This window comes from Corapipo altera, unplaced genomic scaffold, assembly GCF_003945725.1.
Source record: "Corapipo altera isolate COAL_440 unplaced genomic scaffold, ASM394572v1 289, whole genome shotgun sequence".
NCBI classification, from domain to species: Eukaryota; Metazoa; Chordata; class Aves; order Passeriformes; family Pipridae; genus Corapipo; species Corapipo altera.
The window spans coordinates 135,992-152,811 of record NW_020885101.1 but is presented as its reverse complement, the minus strand read 5'-3'; the positions used below and the strand labels follow the sequence as shown (position 1 = coordinate 152,811).

The window sequence follows — 16,820 nt, the reverse complement described above, 5'->3', positions numbered from 1 at the left end:
CAGGGGCTCAGGCTTTCAGTGCTCTAGGCTCTCCTTGCTTTGCACAACCTCCTTCGTGCCGTCCTGCTGTGCTTTGGGCAGACCTTGCTGGCTCACAGTGCACTCTGATGGCCTTGTGGCACTCTGATGGCACTGTGACCCTGTCGGGTTACTGCTGGTCAGTCAGCTTTGATGGCCCAGACACCATGACTTGGCTTCCTGGCGTGACATTAACCTGCAAAGGCAAGAGGGAGAAGCCACTGGTCTGGATTTTCTAGACCTCTGATGCCCACTTCTCCTGTGCAAGCCCATGCCTCTGGCTTAGATGAAATGGCCGCAGGTGGGGACAGCTGCTGGGAGGGAACTTGGCAGTGCCTCGCTACAGGAGTGCCCCTCTGCAGCCTCCTGGCTCCATCCCTCACACTTGCATGGTAACGAAGTTGTGTACTTGTGTCCTGTTTAGGAACGGCATGCTCCAACTTAGTGTTTCCACTGAAAAACTCCAGACCGTGAACTGGTCACTCGCTGCCCCACCTTCCCCCTGAGGTGGGATGGAAAGGAGTGTTGGAGGCACAAAAAGCTAAAGGTCACGGGTTGAGATAAGAACAATTTACTAGAAACAGCGATGAGATAAGAAAACAGTAACAATACCAATAACAGAACATACAACACAGGCAAACGATTCACACGCAATTGCTCCCCACTCAGAATCCGGGTGCCACCCAACTGCACACCCTGGCAAAACCGGGAAAAACCCCACCCCACCCCTGTACCCGCTGTGCATGTGGTGAGGCGGTATCCAACAACCTCGGGGTCCTGCCGTTCCCCTCCTGGCTGCTGAAAAATTAAACCTGCCCTGGCTGGAGCCAGGACAACTCGACTCTTGGGTTATGGTACGTTTGGCTGGGGGAGGCTGCAGGGATGCTGCAGAGCTCTGATCCACCTTGCAGTGAGAGAGACAAACAGGAAAAGAGGTCAGAAAAAGAGCAAAATGATTTGGTGGTGTCAAACACACAGGCCCATGTGTAGGCAGGTCCCCATGATGTGCAGCTGCAGACCAGGGAACTAATGACATGCAGCACTTCTGCAAACCAGAACCTGTGGGATGGAGAGAATCACGAGCCAGATGTGTCAGCAGCTCAGAGCAGGGTGGCACAAGGCAAACAGCAGCCTGACATAGGCAGGCAGGTGAGTCACCTGCAGGGCACATGGACAGACCTGATGGCATGGACCTGGCAAGCCTGGAGAGGCATCGCACCCTGGACCAGGCATGAGGGTGCGGGCAGGGCAGGTGCCGGCTCAGCGGTGAACCCATAATGACACCCGACCCCTCGGGAACAGCTCTGGGACTGTGAAGTCCCGGGAAGCTGCAACGGCAGGAGAAGGCAGAGCCCTCGGGCTGCACAGGCAGGAGGCCCGCAGCGGGGGCTGCGGGGGGAGCCGGGGCTGGCATGACACCACCCTGGGCCCCGGTGCACCTGGGGGGGGTTCTGCCCCGGGAGGCTCCGGCCCTGCGGCTCCAGCATCGCCTCCCGGAGGCTCCGCACGGGCCCCGAGGCCGCCCCGCTCCTCCCCGCGCCCCGGCCCCGCCGCGGCCCCACCCGCGGGGCCGCCCCTTGCGCTGCGGCGGCCGCGTCTCCGCGGGGGGGGCGGGCGCTGGAGCCGTCCCTGCGCGAGCCCCTCCGCACACCCTCCATCCCACCCTCCAACACTTCATCCCTCCGCGCACTTGTCCATCTCTCTGCTCATTCCTCTGTCTCTTCAAGGTTCTCTTCGTCCCTTCGCGAGTCCCTCTGTCACCCTGCGCATTCCTCCATCCCTCCGCTCATCTCTCCGCGCATTCCTCCATCCCTCCGCTCATTCGTCCGCGTCCTCCTCCATCCCTTCGAGCATCAATCCATCCCCCCGCACACCTGCGCCTGCCTCCGCGCTGGCAGGGCCGCTCCTGAGCGGGGATGGCGGGGCGGCCGCGCTTCCTCTGCGGCGTGGTGGAAGGTAGGTCCCTCCGGGGCCGCGGCTGGGGCCTGTGCCGCCCCGCCCCGCCCGGGCATTGCAGGGGCTGGCCCGGTCCTCCCAGAGTGAACCGGGGCCGGGAACGGCCTCCGGGATCCGCGCCTGGGTCCCCGGCTATGTGGGAGGTGGGAGCCGGGCCCCTGCACAGCACCCCATCTCTGCCAGGGAGTCGGGACCAGCACCCCCGTGATGCTCCCAAGGATCCCCAGAGCACCACTGAGCCCCACAGCCACCCCAGCAGAGCCGACTCCCCCAGAGGGGCACGGGGACCTGCTGCTCGGTCTCCAGTTCTCTGCAAGGGGTTCTTATCTACCCTGGGCTCGGGCAGCTTCCTGGTGTGCCCCCCTGCCCACAGGGCAACAGTGCTGGGGCTGCACCCAGAACTGGTCTTTCATGGCAGTTCTGTGGGACTGAACCCTGTCCTACTCCCTGCCAACATCCCCAACTCCTGTTTCTGCCACACAGCAACTCTGGAGCTGGGCAAAAGCATCACCCTTTCTCCTGGCAGCACAGTACCCTGCTGAGCCCACTGCCCACTGCCTCATCTGGAAGGAAACAGAAGCACCATGCAATTAAACATGAAATAAGTAGGAAGTGCAGGGGTGGGGAAGTTGGCATGAGTCAGACAAGAATCACTGATATAGGAAAGCTGGCCTGGTAAAGGGGACACGGGAAAGTGACGCTGGTGGCAGAGCCACTCCATGAGGACACTCTTGTTGGGGCGTGTGCAGGACTGAGTGTCAAACTTGACTGGCCCCATCAGTTCACAGCAACGTGTGAGTGAGGCACTTGCAGGCAGGTGCCATATAGGGACTCCTGGGACCTGACTGGGAAATAGAAATGGCAAATTATTTATCATGGAAATAACTTTTTTGGGTGAAATGTTTGCTGGGATCCTCAAGTGGCCACAGATTTGGCCCCTGCACAGATGGCTAGTAAAGTGAGCGTATATTATTTCAAAGTATATGGAGTAACCATGTAGATGTTCAGCAGGCAGATCATCTGTCTGCAGGGAAGATAAGTGCAGTGAGTCCTGTGGTGCAATCCGCCATTGCCCAAGGCTTGTGTTGGGGGCTGTGGGGTGGGCTCCTGCCAAGGGGAGCTGGGCATCCCAGGCTGCCCCTCCCAGGCAAATGAGCTCCGGGGCACTCAGGTACTTTGAGGAAACACAGGTGCTTTTCTGGGTGACATTGGCCTTATGCCAGACACTGAGAGCTTGTCCTTTTTCTGAGTTGAACAGAGTCACTGTGCTCTGTCCTTGTGCACTGCCCAGTTTGGTGAATGCCATCCACTCCCATTGGCCTTGGCTGCTGTGAGGTGCAGTGAGTGACTCAGAAGTTGCTCAGGATGCAGAGCCCATCTGAAACCAGGAAGCTGTCTTGATGGCTAATAGCCATCACTGTCCAAGACATAATGGATTTTCCATGAGACTTCACATTGCAGCTGCCAGATCTTGCAGAGACTTGAAGTGACTGGAGATTCTCTTGCTAAATCTCAGGTCTGCACTGGAGCACTTAGAGGTTCCCCTTAACCTCTGCTTTGAGAAGCTGTCAAATCTGCATCTCTCCAAATGCATTGACCTGCCTGTTCTCCCGCTGTCCCCAAGTGAAGGGGCTTGCGTTCCACTGAATGTTCTTTCTCACTGCCTTTGTAGACAGCTCTGCACCTCCCAGTGCATAGTCCCATCAGGGGAATGGGTGCTGCATGTCTGTCAGTGTCCTCCTCGTTATACCCAGTCACAGGCTGGTTCCTGCCCTCCAGGCTACAGAACACTGTCAGCTGCTGTGCTGCTGCAGCCTCAAGCTTGTGTCAGACACTGGTGCCCAACAACTACCCAAAGTTTGCAAGCAGCAGAAGGGGAAATGTTGAGAAACACTTGGGAATTTGCTGACTCCAGGTCTGTATTTCCTGCATTCAGTTTTGTTCCTGTGAGCCTTCCCGAAGGGCAGTGTCCTTGAGGCCAGCCTTGGTGCTCACTGATGGGTGTCTTTGCTAGCAGAGAGCTAGGAAGGTTGCTCCCTGGTATGCTTTCCCTCTCTGGTCTGGATCCCTTTCCCCACCCACGGCGTGGGGCGGCCCAGTTCTAGTTCCATTTCCATCTGAAGAACCATTGCGACGCTTTGAGGGATGGGGAAAGGGAGCTCCAGGGGTTTCTCAGGGGTCTTTTCAGGCCCTGAGCCTGGAGGGGAGAGGTGCTCCCCCTCCTCCCCCCCCCCACACGTGGCCCCATGGCCGGCACGGAGACAGGACACCGGGCGTGGAGAGGAGGCAAGAGAGCGTTTATTGTTGGGGATGTTACATTTATAGGGTTTAGGGGGATTCACAGAGTAACCAATAGAGTTTAGGAGGATTCACAGAGTAACCAATAGGGTTTAGGAGGATTCACAGAGTAACCAATTAGAAGTCTCAAGGGGTTTACAGGAACACCCAATCACAGGAAGAGGTTAACAAAGGCCAATGGGAAACACCTCAGGACACCTTCCCAGGACATTCCTGCATGGATAACATGGAAAAAGAAGCATGTGTTTGCAAAGAGACCACCAAAAGCCATTTTAAAACCTGTTTAAACCACAGTTTTCCCATATAATGCAGGTTTAGTGCTACACTCTGGGTTTTCCCTTTGCAAGCTTTGGGGGCTATGTTTTCCAGTGTGGGGCAGACTAGGTGTCTGTGAAGCATTCTGTGGAGTCACAGCCCCAGCACCCGTGGGCATTCCCATGGGTGGTTGTGTGTTCCTGATCTGAACAGCCTGCCATGGGACAGGGGTGCTGCCTCACAGTCCGGCCCTGCTCGACGCAGGGATGTGTTTGCGGGGTAAGGGAGAGCTGCATCAGTGCAAATTTTGTGCAGTTTGAGTTGTGCAGCAATTAGATTCACAAAAAACAGCTTTTATAGTCCATATGGGAGTGGTGATGCTCTGCCTGACACTATACACAGAGAGATGCAGAGACACAGACCTGGTCTCTGTAAAGAAGACAATTCCCAGGCAGAAAACTATAGGATGGATGCTCGCTGGCTCTGTGCTTCAGTGCACCCCAAAATCATTCTAAAGGGCCTTATAACGTGGCTAGTTCCCAATGCCTCCTTTAGGCTTGTCTTTTACTGTGCACATTTCCCCTCCCAGGTTAAGTCCTACCTTGTGAAATTCTTCCCAGCTGCTCCTTTCTGGGAAGGAGGGAAGCTCAGACTTTAATCCACTTGCTCCAATACCAGTGCCCAGCAAGGCAATAGGAGAATAGCAGATCCTTGAATTACCCAGAAGTGAACAACTGGCAGATCTTTGGCTTCAAGAGCCACTCAGAGATAGCTCAGAGAGACTGTTTTAAGGCACTTACCAACAACTGCATTTTGCCTTTTTCCCCCACCTTTTACAGGTTTCTATGGGAGACCGTGGTCTATGGAACAGAGGAAACTTCTCTTTCAGTGGCAAGTACCCTGAATTTTCTTTTCTGAAGGGAGCCCGTGGCAGAGTGCCGAGATGGAGGCAGGAGCGGTGAGGGTGGATGGACAGACGTGGGGCTGCCTTGTGCCAGCAGATGGTGCTGGGACTCCGCACAGCCCAGTGCAGCCTGGTGTGCCCCGGTGGCTGCACTGGACGTGGGACAATGCACCACTGCCACCCTCCCTGCAGCCAGCCTGCCCTGCCCGGGGCCATTGTCCCCGCCGCCCTGTGCTATATCCTGAGGTTGCCATCCCTGCCTGGTGTGAGTGGCCTTTCTGTGTCCCTGTGAGTCCCCATGCATATCTGTGTGTCACCCTGTGTCCCTGTGATGGAAGGACATGGGCAGGATCTGTCACTGGCTGAGAATCACCTCAGGATGGAGTTGATTTGTCCAGCTCCTCTCTGAGCAGCTGGTGCCAATGCACATACCATCAGTGGAATGAGCATAAATCCTAGGGCTCAGCACTGGGAGTGCTGGATGAGATTTATGTCTCCATGTGGCTGTGGCAGGGCTCCCTGTGCCAGGGCAGAGCTGCAGCTCCACAGGCTGCAGGGCCAGTGAGAGCAGACCCTGGCAGATCTGGCAGCTTTGGGACGCGGTGCAGCCCTGGGAAGGAGTGGGTGCTGTGTGCCGAGCAGCTCATGGTGCCATGGCTGGCACCTGCCCAGGTGCAAAGAGCCCATGTGGAGCCTGGGTGACCCCTTGTTCTTGCTGTGCAGGCTGAAACGCCGGGGGCTGAACTGCTACATGTACGCGCCCAAGGATGAGCTGAAGCACCGGCTGCTCTGGCGAGAGCCCTACACGGAGCATGAGGCAGGTAGCAGCTCTGCTGGGCCCCACGGGGGGGCTGCAGGCATCCCGGGACCCTGAGGGTGAACCACGGTCTGTGTCCCAGCCAGGACCAGGCTGGCTGCCACTTTCACCCTGCCACAACCCTGCCCATTGCAGGGAGGCCCCTGGACCTTAACTGGTGCAAGGAGACCTCTAGACTGTGCCTGCCATGTGGAATTGCCTAGGAGCCTCCCTAGCATGGGGAGCTTCCCATGTGGGTCTCTGGAAATATGCTTGAATATACTGAGGCCTGTAACCCTTGTTGAAAGTCCTCTGTTCCCCAAGGAACTGGAAATGGTCTCCCCTGAGCCTCTCCCCTCCCTTCCTTTCAGACTGCTGCTGTTCCCTCTCCCTCCATTCGTTGTTCCACTCCATCCCATGGTCCCCTCCCTCCTTTGCCTCCCAGCACTCACAGACTCCCCCTGCTCTGTCCCCAGTCTGCATGCGGTCTCTCATCGAAGCTGCCCAAAAGCAGGGTGTGGAGTTTGTTTTTGCCATTTCTGCTGGCCAGGACATGGTGTTTTCCAGTGCCGGGGATCGGCTCCTGCTGCAGCAAAAACTCAGGCAGGTACCGTGGGCCATTCCTTCCTCCCACTGCTCCCAGGCGAGGGGCACGCATGCTTATATGGGCCCTGTGCCCACCCCAAGGGCTGGTCTGGGGCTGTAAACCACTCCTGCTGCTGCACATCAGGGAGCAGCTCTGTGGGGTGCCCAATGGCCTATGTGCTGTCCCTGTCATGGTGACAGAGAGCTAAGGGTTCCATGGATGTCTGACTGGGGGCAGGACAAGGACCAGCCAAGCCCCAGCACTTGCTAGACAGCACTGGGGTCAGTGCAGGTTGGAACTGAGCCCCAGGTCCCCAGGGAGGGTAAAGAGCTACTGGTATGGTGGGTTTGCTCCATGGGCAGCTGCTTCTCCCATGGCACAGCCCAGCAACTGCCCTGCACTGTGCCATGCCTGTCTGCCTCTCCCTGGCTCCTCTGGGCTCGCCGCCTCCTCTCTCCCAGGGATCCCAGCAGCCCATGTCTGTGCCCACAGGTGGCTGCCATGGGGTGCTGCTCCTTCGCGCTGCTCTTTGATGACATCGACCCCTGCATGTGCCAAGCTGACAGAGACGTCTTCCCCTCCCTGGCACAGGCTCATGCCTCTGTGGCCAACGAGGTGTACCAGGAGCTGGGCCAACCCCCTGTCTTCCTCTTCTGCCCTACAGGTACTGCCTGCAGCCCTGTGGCCCCAGGCTCCTACCCCAGGGAGCTCCCTCAGACTGGGGGCCCTTGGGCTGGCTGCAGCCAGTCCATGTCTCTGCTGAGAGCTGAGTGTCCTGGCAGCCCACACAGCTCTCCCTGGCCTCCTCATTCTCCCAGGGGAGCTCTGGTGATCTCGGGACTAGGACAGGACCAGGCTGCAGAGGGCCTGCAGCCATGCTTGCTGTGTTCCCTGCACCCTACTCCTCCTCAGCCTCTGTCCATGATCCTGGCAGCCTCTCCTCTCCCGGTCCCCCGTCCCTCAGGGGATGCCCTGTGCTCTCTCCCCAGAATACTGCAGCTCACTCTGCTCTCCCAGCCCCAGCCAGTCCTGCTACCTGCAGACCATCGGCCAGGAGCTGCTCCCTGGGATCAGTGTCATCTGGACAGGTGAGCGCCGGGACCAGCTCTGTGGGCATGTGGCCCCCGTGCAGTGTCTGCAAACCCCATGGCCACGGGCTCTGTCCTGGGAGAGCCACCAGCAAGGAGCCCCACTGTGATGCCTCAGATCGGGGTGTGCAGCCCCAGCCAGGCAGAAACTCAGGACGGGGGTCTCCTGTCCTGGCTTGGGATTGTAGGTGGGATGACTCAACCCTCACATCTGTGCTTGGCACCCAGATGTGTCTGTGTCCCTGCTGTGTGTCTGGGATGGACCACAGCACCTGTGTGCTCCATGTGTGTCCATGCCCTGATGCTCCAGGCCCAAAGGTGGTGTCACAGGAGCTCTCAGCTGCTCTGCTGGAGGAGGTGGAGGGTGTCCTACGGCGCCGCCCCGTCATCTGGGACAACCTCTACGCCAATGACTATGACTGCAGACGTGTCTTCCTGGGCCCCTACATGGGACGTGCTCCTGGTCTCGTGCCCAGGCTCCACGGACTGCTTCTCAACCCCAACTGCGAGCTCCAGGCCAACTTCATCCCCATACACACACTGGGCACCTGGTTTCAGAGCGAGCTGGGAAGTTGTGCCAACCCTGATCGTGCAGGTATGTGGCCCAGTGCCCCGGCAGTTCTGTGCCTGCCAATTGCTGCTGGTTTTTGCCAGGCCCTTTCCTGCATGGCAGCCTGGGTGAGGTGTCTCACCTGGCTGAGTATTGCCTGATGACCCTGGGTATGGGGTTCATCCTGGGGGCCCACAGCGTGGCTTGGGATAGCTCCATCAAACAAAGAGTGGGGCTGCCCAGGCTGATGAGCTGCGGTTCCCTAGGAATGGAGATGGCGGCAGCCCTGGGGGACAGCCGAGGCCCACAGGAGGGGACCTACAGCCCGCGGGAAGCCTTGGAGCTGGCGCTGCGTGACTGGGTTGCTGAGATAAACCAGCAGGCCTTGGAGCCAGGTAGGTGATGGACTCGCACTCCCTCACACCCCCGGAGCGCTGGGCTGGCTCTGCCGGGAACTCAGCGGGTGGGGATGAGGGAACCCTGTCCGTTTGGATGGGTCTCTCAGGCTGGCGTGGCAGCAGGGCCTGTGCATGCTGTGGCAGACAGGGGTGGGTGTCCATCCCACTGAGCTGCCCTGTGGGTGCTCCTGCCCTGGCCACATCCCGCAGGGGGTGTCCTTGGCTGGCAGCGTGGGAGCCTGGGCCAGGACACAGCTCTGAAAGAGGGGGTTCAGCCAGGAGCACGTTTGGTGTTCTGCAGTGTTTGCCTGTGCAATGCCTGAGCCTCGCCAGCCCCAGAGGCCTAAACTCAAGCCCCGGGCCTGGCAACATCCTGGTCCCTGCCAGCTCAGGGATGGAGCTGCCCAGCACAGCCACCCCCAGGCTGTCTTGCCCCATGGGCAGCAGTTTCCATGCAGGTGCCAGAGGGGCTTCCCCCTTGCTCCTTTCTGCCAGGAGGATGGACCCCAGGACACCCCAGTGTCGGCCTCAAAGGAAGATCAAGGCTGCAGTCTGGCACAGCAGGAGGACAGGAGGTTGTGCCCGACCCCGAGCAGCACGACTCCGTTCCCAGTGGGGTAGACCAGCACGGCCCTGAGCCCTGTGGTGTGACACCAGGGGAGGGATGCAGGAAGGTGACCTCAGAGCCTGAGAAGGGCAGTGGAAGCAGGACACCCAATGGCAGTCAGCAGAGCCCCACAGGGGATGGGGACCAGCTTGCCACAGGGAGCAGGGAATGCTGTGAGCCCTGCTCTTCTCTGCCCAGTGTGGCTGAGAGTGCCCAGTCTGCAGGAATCCAAATGGCTACCAAGACCCTTCTCAGCCCAGGCCACACCATGAGTTCCAGCAATGAGGCCAACACCAGTCAGAACCTTCCCTTGCCCACCAGTGATGCCAGGACAGGGAGTGGCAGCCCCGCCCAATCCCCCAGCAGCACCCAGCCTGAGGCCATCAGGGCTGACATGCCCCAGATGCCCCCAGGGACTGGGGCTGGCGCCAGCCCTGGCCCCCCAGCACTGCTGACTGAAGGGACTGGCGCCAGCCCTGGCACTCCAGCCCTGCTGACTGATGAGATCACTGCTAGCTCTGGCCCCTTGGCACCAGTGACGCCAGAGGAGGTTAGATCCAGCCCCACAGCAGCAGTAACCCCAGAGACTGGGTCTGGCCCCATGGTACCACTGACCCCCAAGGAGGCCAGGACCAGCCCCACATCACAGATGACCTCCGAGGAGGCCAGGACCAGCCCCGTGGCACTGGTGACCCCAGAGGAGGCTGGGTCTATCCCTACGGCACTGATGATCCTAGAGGAGTCCAGGTCCAACCCTGCAGCACTGCTGACCCCAGAGGAGGCCGGGGCCAGCCCTACAGCACCGCTGACTCTGGAGGAGGTGCGGATGCTGGTGGAGCTCTTCTACCTGCCCTACCATCATGGGGCACTGGCACAGGAGCTCCTGGAGCACTTTCGGTGGCTCCGGGCAAACAGCCTCAGCGTGGGGGTCCCGGCCACGGCGCCTGATGCCTGCGGGGTAAGGCTGGTCCGGGCGCAGCTGCAGGAAGGTGCCTGTCACAGCTGGCTGACGCCCGGTCCGTCCCCAGGGCGCGCGGTGGCGGGGCCGAGCCCAGTCCTTCCAGCTGCTCTGCGCGGAGACGTGTCGCCTGCACAGCCGCTTCGCCAGCGCCGCCAGCCGGGCACTGCTCTACGACCTGCACCCCTACCTCTGGGACATCCGCAACATGCTGCTGGCCGCCAGTGCCTTTGTCCTCTGGCTGGGTACGTGGCTGCCAGCCCCTGCCAGCCCCCATCCCGTGTATCTGCACCCTGGCCAAACGCAGCCGCGTTGGAGTGCAGGGGCTCTGGGGCACACCCTGGGCATCTGAAGCTTGTTCTCTGGTGATCCACTATTCCCCTGCTAAGGAAGTGAAGGTGTCTAGGACCACCCCAGAGTCTGGGGTCCCTGTATTCAGCTGGGGGTGCCAGGGTCTCTTCCCTTGAACCTTCTCCGCCGCTACCCCTTGTTCTATGCTCACCATCTCTCCTCCTTTGCAGATGGTCACCTCCTCTGCGACCCTGGCCCCAAGGGTACCTGGGGAAACTGCTTTGGCTGTAAGTAGGGGTTCTACCCTGAGTCACCCACATGGATGGGGGGCCTGGCTGCTGCCCTCCATCACCTCCAGCCCCACAGCACTCACCGTCAGCCTCCCCTTCCCCACACTCTGTGTGCCAGGTGGAACAGGGATGGCCATGGGAAGGCTTGGCACCCCTGCATGCCCTGACACACTGGGACAGGATGAGGCACTGCTGCTGGGGACAGGGCAGTCACTGGAGCAGCTCTTCACCATCTCTCACAGCCTAGAAGGAATGCCCATTTCTAGGATATGGTTCCTCAGTCTTTTTAACCCAGGGATCCCTTAGCCTGTCTGGGAAAAGGGATCTATGGGCCACTGGGAGCAGTAATACCCTGGGTGAGAGAGGTCAGGTTGTTTTTTGAATGCCTGTACATCACTTTGGAAGCCCATGTTCCCCTGGTTTAGGGTTCCTTGGTTGGTCTGTGGGCCTTGTGACTTCTTACGAACCAAGAGCTGTTACCGGGTGATAACCTGAGCAGCCCTCCAAGTTCAGTGTCAGAGGGGGCCTTGTTGCCTTGAGCCCTTTCCATGGGGAAGCAGCTGTGCAGGGCATGTTCCCACCATCCCTGCAGAGCTGGCTGGGCAGGAGCACAGCACTCTGTGCTGGGCTGCAGCTTCCCGGCTGAACCAGGAGTGGTATCCTTACCTTACACTTTTGTGGAGGTGAGAGCAGTCCTTTTCCATCCCCCCAGTTCAAGCCCTGCTATGGAGGGTGTGTGGCTGCCTCAAGAAATGGAGGGGGCTGCCTGAGCCCATCTGAAGTCCCTGCCTGGGCATGGCTGCACAGCTGGAGAGCAGGTCCTTGGAGCTGTGACTGTGGGGATCATGGTGCTGCTGTGTGACAGAGGCTGATCTCCCCCTGCCTAGCAGGTTTTTGTTCACCTCACTCGTGTCTGTGTCCTGCTGTTCCCAGGGTGCCAGAGTATCACTGCCCCGATCTTGTTGGGGAGGGATGCCGAGCCTTGGGCACGTCGTGGGGGCCTCTTTGGAGAGCTGCAGGTGAGAGTGTGCCTCTCTCTGGGGGGCTGAAGGAGCCACTGGGAAGCCACTATCCCAACCCCGCTTTGGGTTGCTGCAAGCTTGGGAAGGCAAGAGCTACCCTGGGCATCTGTGGTTCCTGGGGTTTAGGGAGCCTCAGAGAGACCTTGGAGCCAGGAAAACCTGATGGACTGTGTATCTTCCAGGCACTGCTTCCTGTGGGGAACAGCTGTGACCTCTTCTACCACCCACCACCTCTCTTCCCATCCAGCCAGACATACCTCCTGCGCCCGCTGCTGCCCTTGGACAAGGTGGGAGCCACGGCCTGCAGGGGTGTCCTGCCAGAGCTCACCTTTGCATGGCCTGTGCTGCACGTGTGTCGATGAGCTACAGGCTCGTCTCTGCTGACCCTCAGTGCAGGGTGGCACAGGTGAGGAGGGACCTCGGGTCCAGCTCTGCTCAGAGCCAGCTGGCTTGTGGCAGCTCCCTGGGGCCATGATCAACAGTGTGTCAGGCCCTGGGCTGGAGAAGAGGAGCTGTGGCCTTGGCAAAGCTGCCTCCCTGTGACAAGGGCCTAGGCAGAGCAGGAAAAGGAGCCCTGCCTACCAGTGAGCAGCAGGCACAGCCACAGTTTAACCAGCACTAGGTCAGGGTTGCCAGGTTGTGGGTGATCTCCAGAGCAGCCCCAGTGCTGATCTCCAGCAGTGGCTGTGAGCAGATGCCAGGAAATACCCAGAACAGGTCAAGTCTGGATGGTGACCTCCTGGAACCTTCACTGGTCTGCAGCTCTGGGCACTGCCTGAACCTGTTAGGGTTCATCTCCAAATGAGTCCCTTCTTCAAATAGTCATCCAGTTTGTGGGCTGATTCCCTGCTGGAGAGCAGCAGCCACTATCAGCCATGACCTTCTTGCTGCCAATCCCCTGCTCTGACATCCCAATAGCTCGATGGGATGGGGAGAGAAAGGGAGATTCTGGTTGTGGGGGGACACACAAGTTAAAGTGTCACCAAATTCAGCAGAGCTCCGGGTTCCCCATGTACCACAGCCTGCAGAGAGCACCCCACCCTCACCCTGCTTCTCTCCCAGCCCAAGGAAAGGCTAATGCCTCAAATCCAGCCAGCACGAACACGAGTGCAGCTCCCTGCTAAACACGGCACCCGGCCATGTGCCGCTGTGGCGCTGCTGGGTAGCAGAGGAGGAGCTGCAAGCACAGGAGAGCAGATTGTAACCCCAGACTGTTCTGCCAGCAGTTCCCATTGTGGGGACTTGTTTGCAGTTGCCTGTTGTCAGGTTTCATCTGCTCAGGCTGAACCTTAACAACACGAATGTTTGTGTCCAGTGAAGCTCTGAGAGGGAAATCCAGCTGAGCACATCAGTCTCTTCTGGGAATGGGGCACAACAGGGCACAGTCCTGCCCCAGTCGTTGTGTGATCAGGGCAGCCTCCCTCTCAGGATCAAGGCTTTTATCTGAATGTCCTTTTCACTGGGAGCAGCAGCAAACTCAACCGTGACCAAGACAGGACATTTGGGTATGTCCTGCTGTGCACAGGCTCTTTTGAGACTTGAGTTCCAGTGTTGTTTTTGGGGCCGTTCTGGCTGCTCTGAGTGTGCTCTGGCCTGGGGCCATCTCTGCAGTGGGTGCTCTCTGAACGCCTGACCAGAATGGCAGTCTCTGGTCTGAAGGGTGGCTGTACTGTGGCCCTGAGCCCTAGGCTAGCAGACGCCAGTGCCCCTGGGTGGCTGAAGCAGTACCCTGCCCTGTATCCCCTACCCTTGCCTGGAGGCCACAGCCCTGGTCATGGTCCCTCTCTGCAGCCCCTTTGGCAGCTGCTGGTGTGCCATGCTCTGGCCAGGCCTGTGTTGGGAGCAGCTGGCAGTGCAGCAGGGCAGGCACAGCCAGGACTGAGGTGGGTCTTGGTCTTCCAGGGAGAGCTTTACCGTATGTGCCGGGAGAGTTTGGACTGTGATCCCAAGGTGGCAGAGATCCTTATGGCCCACCCAGATCTCCTCGGTGACAGGTGAGATGTGACCCCTCTGGGGCTCCCTCTGGCCAGGCTGTGCTGAGCCTGGCCACGTGCTGAGGGATGCAGGGCCGGGGGATGAGGCGATGGCCTCTCCTGGCATCCCTGCGGGGACCAGCTCTGCCCCTGGGCTGTCAGTGGCCTCACCCTGTGGGAGGGACAGGGAGGGACATCCCCATGCTGATGTCCAGCAGGGTCATGGCAGCCACAGTGGGGGCAGACCCACTGTCCAGCCTGGATGCAGGAGACTGTAGTGGATCCCCTTGGCTGAGGGCTGGGGATCTCAAAGGGGTTGTCAGTGGGCACTGGGTGCTGTCCTGATGGGGCAGGAAGGAGGAGGCTGCTCTGAGGTTGCTGTGGGGCAGTCTGGGCTCCAGGCACAGCTCAGCTGTGCTCCTGCTCTGGCTGCCAGGCTGCTGGGCCCCTTCCTCAGCCTGAGCCCCGAGTACACCTTTGTGCTGGAGGACGAGGGTGGTCCATGTGGCTACGCAGCTGGAGCACTCCATGCTGAAGGCTTCCTGCAGCAGCAAGACAGCAGCTGGCTGCCAGCCATACGGCACAAGTACCCCCCAGACCTGGGCACGGGTGGCCCAGCTCTGGGACAGGTGAGGGGACACCTGGCGCAGAGGGGAGTGGGGATAGGGTCGGTGGAGGGGATTCTCTCACTTGTGCTTGTCTCCCACAGGATGCCTTGGAGGAAGCAGTGCTCTTCTTCCATGCAGAGCCACGGGCTGTGCCCCCACCTGTGCTGCGGCGCTTCCCCTCCCTTGTGCAGCTGGGCACGGCCCCCCGTGTGCTGGACGTGGGGGCCAGCCGCAGCCTGGCCCTCTGCCTGCTGAGTGCACTCAGGGCAAACGGTGAGCATGACTTCCCCGTGCTGAACCTCTTCCCAACTGCTCCCTTGCCCACCACAGGGTTAGAAGCTGGCCCCACCTGCACTCCACCTCTCTCAGCACAGGGCTCCCCATCTCCACTCTGGTGCAGTCTGGCCCCAGCTCCCAGGCACCATCTCCTCCCCTTGCACTGGGGGACATGTGTATCTGTGTCTCAGGGCATCACAGGGGCAGCCAGTGCCAAAGAGGCGGTGGAAAGGCTGACCTCCTTGTGGAGGGGGTCCCAGAGCTGGGGTCCCAGTGCCCTGACCTCTCACCTCCCTTCCAGGGTCACGAGGAGTGTTTTGCCAGGTCCGTGATGCTGATCGGCAGCAGCTGAGTTTCTACAGCAAGCTGGGCTTCGTCGCCCTGCCGGTGGCCTGGGGCAGCTCTCCCGGCACTCAGCTCCTGGGACGTCTCCTCTGACGGGGGCAAGGGGAGACAGTGCCCCGGGACAGGCTGATCCCCCAGGACGGGCTGACCCCCTGTCCCACACAGCATTGGCCTGAGGGAGCGGGAGCAGAGGGGCACCGTGAGCAGGTCAGGTACATGAGAGAAGAGACATGGCGTGGGGGCGAGCAGGATGCTGCTGGAATGTGTGCAGGGCTGCGAGAGTCCTTCAGTAGCAGAGAGCTATTTCTGCCATCTCAGGAGATTTGAGCACCAGGGCCCCTCTGTGCCACCCTGACTGTTCCTGGCTGCTGGGCATCCTCCGCCTTTGCTGGGGAGCCAGGCTGTCTGCAGCCCCCCAGGCCTGTTGGAGCCCATGGGCAGTGTTTGGGGTGGTGGTCCTGGAGCACAGCACGGTGCCTTAGTACTATAGGAGTGTCCCTGTCACATAGGCTGGGCTGCCTGGCTCTCTCCATCCCCTGGGTGACCCAAGGATGAGCAACTGGTGCTGGGGCTGGCCCTTGGCCCCGAGGACCTGCTTGTCTGTATGGACCAATCTGGTGTGGGACACGGTGAGGCAGCCTCCATCTTTGTGCCTGGGGGCTGAAGGGAATGCTATTCTTGGCAATAAAGTGTTTGCTGGGCTCCCACCATGGCTTGCCTCGGGGGAAAGTGCTGGGGTGCCAGCAGATCCTTTTCGCATCCTCATGCCCTCTCTCCACCTCACACTGGCTGTTGTTACAGTCGGTCCTCAAACAAAGCAGCTCCCCATAGAACCGTAGCCCCAACCGGGCACCAGCTCCACTCCCCGGGAAGGAGCTCCAGCCGCTGGCAGTGTGCACTTGCAGCCCCAGCCCTGTGCCATGCAGCTTTCCTGTGGGATGGGATGCCTTGGCCTGGGCCTCCCCTGTGGGTCTGGGGGGCCGCAGCCCACCCCAGACAGGCAGGATGGCCAAGAGGGAGCATCTGCCCAGCCATCCCACTGCAGCCTCTGGAAAAGGGCTGCCAGGGGCACACCATTGCTGGAGGTTTCCTTCCCTTGCCCTCCAGAGCCGGGTGACCCCGCCCCGGGGTGAGGAGGGGGCTGGGGTTGCCAAGAGCCGGGGGGGGGCGCGGCTGGCAGCTCCCTCGCACCCCCCGAGCGGCCGGTCAGCCCATGAGGCTCCGTCCCGGGGGCCGGGGCCGGCCCTGGAGCGGAGCCCAGCCGGGGCGGGGGCGGCGGTCGGACCGGCCCCATCCCGGGGCAGCGGATCGGGGGCACGGGCCCCGTCCTGGCCGTACCGGCCGGGGGCCAGGGCCGCTCGGCGCGGGCCGGGGCGGCGCGGGCGGCCCCGGACACGGGCACGGCGCGGGGCGGGCCGGGGCGGAGCAGGGCGGCAGGGACCGAAATTGCTCGAGGCGGCACGGTTCGGCAACGGTACGGCTCTGCTCGGCACGATACGGCTCGGTTCGGCACGGCTCAACACGGCTTGGCTCGGCGCGGCTCCGTTCGGCACGGCTCGGTACGGCTCGGCTCGACGGGGCTCGGTTCGGCTCGGTACGGC

At 60.5% G+C, this 16,820-nt stretch overlaps 1 protein-coding gene across 5 annotated transcripts; it reads left to right on the top strand.

Annotated features, from left to right (window-relative positions):
• The first annotated feature begins 1,658 nt into the window (after window positions 1–1,658).
• Window positions 1,659–16,250, top strand: LOC113960234 (protein O-GlcNAcase-like). 5 transcript variants are annotated; one of them, XM_027669685.1, is made up of 18 exons: window positions 1,659–1,974; window positions 5,367–5,418; window positions 6,155–6,252; window positions 6,704–6,834; window positions 7,306–7,477; window positions 7,803–7,901; window positions 8,212–8,496; window positions 8,718–8,846; window positions 9,345–9,898; window positions 9,941–10,414; window positions 10,485–10,659; window positions 10,936–10,992; window positions 11,929–12,014; window positions 12,200–12,304; window positions 13,920–14,011; window positions 14,427–14,619; window positions 14,700–14,871; window positions 15,176–16,250. In XM_027669685.1, the coding sequence occupies exons 1-18, from the start codon at window positions 1,935–1,937 to the stop codon at window positions 15,310–15,312; spliced, it is 3,051 nt and encodes a 1,016-aa protein (XP_027525486.1). In that variant the 5' UTR covers window positions 1,659–1,934; the 3' UTR covers window positions 15,313–16,250. The 5 variants fall into 5 exon arrangements, with proteins under 5 accessions (XP_027525486.1, XP_027525485.1, XP_027525484.1 ...); XM_027669684.1 differs by having other exon boundaries at window positions 9,348–10,414; XM_027669683.1 differs by having other exon boundaries at window positions 9,345–10,414.
• Window positions 16,251–16,820: the final 570 nt, after the last annotated feature.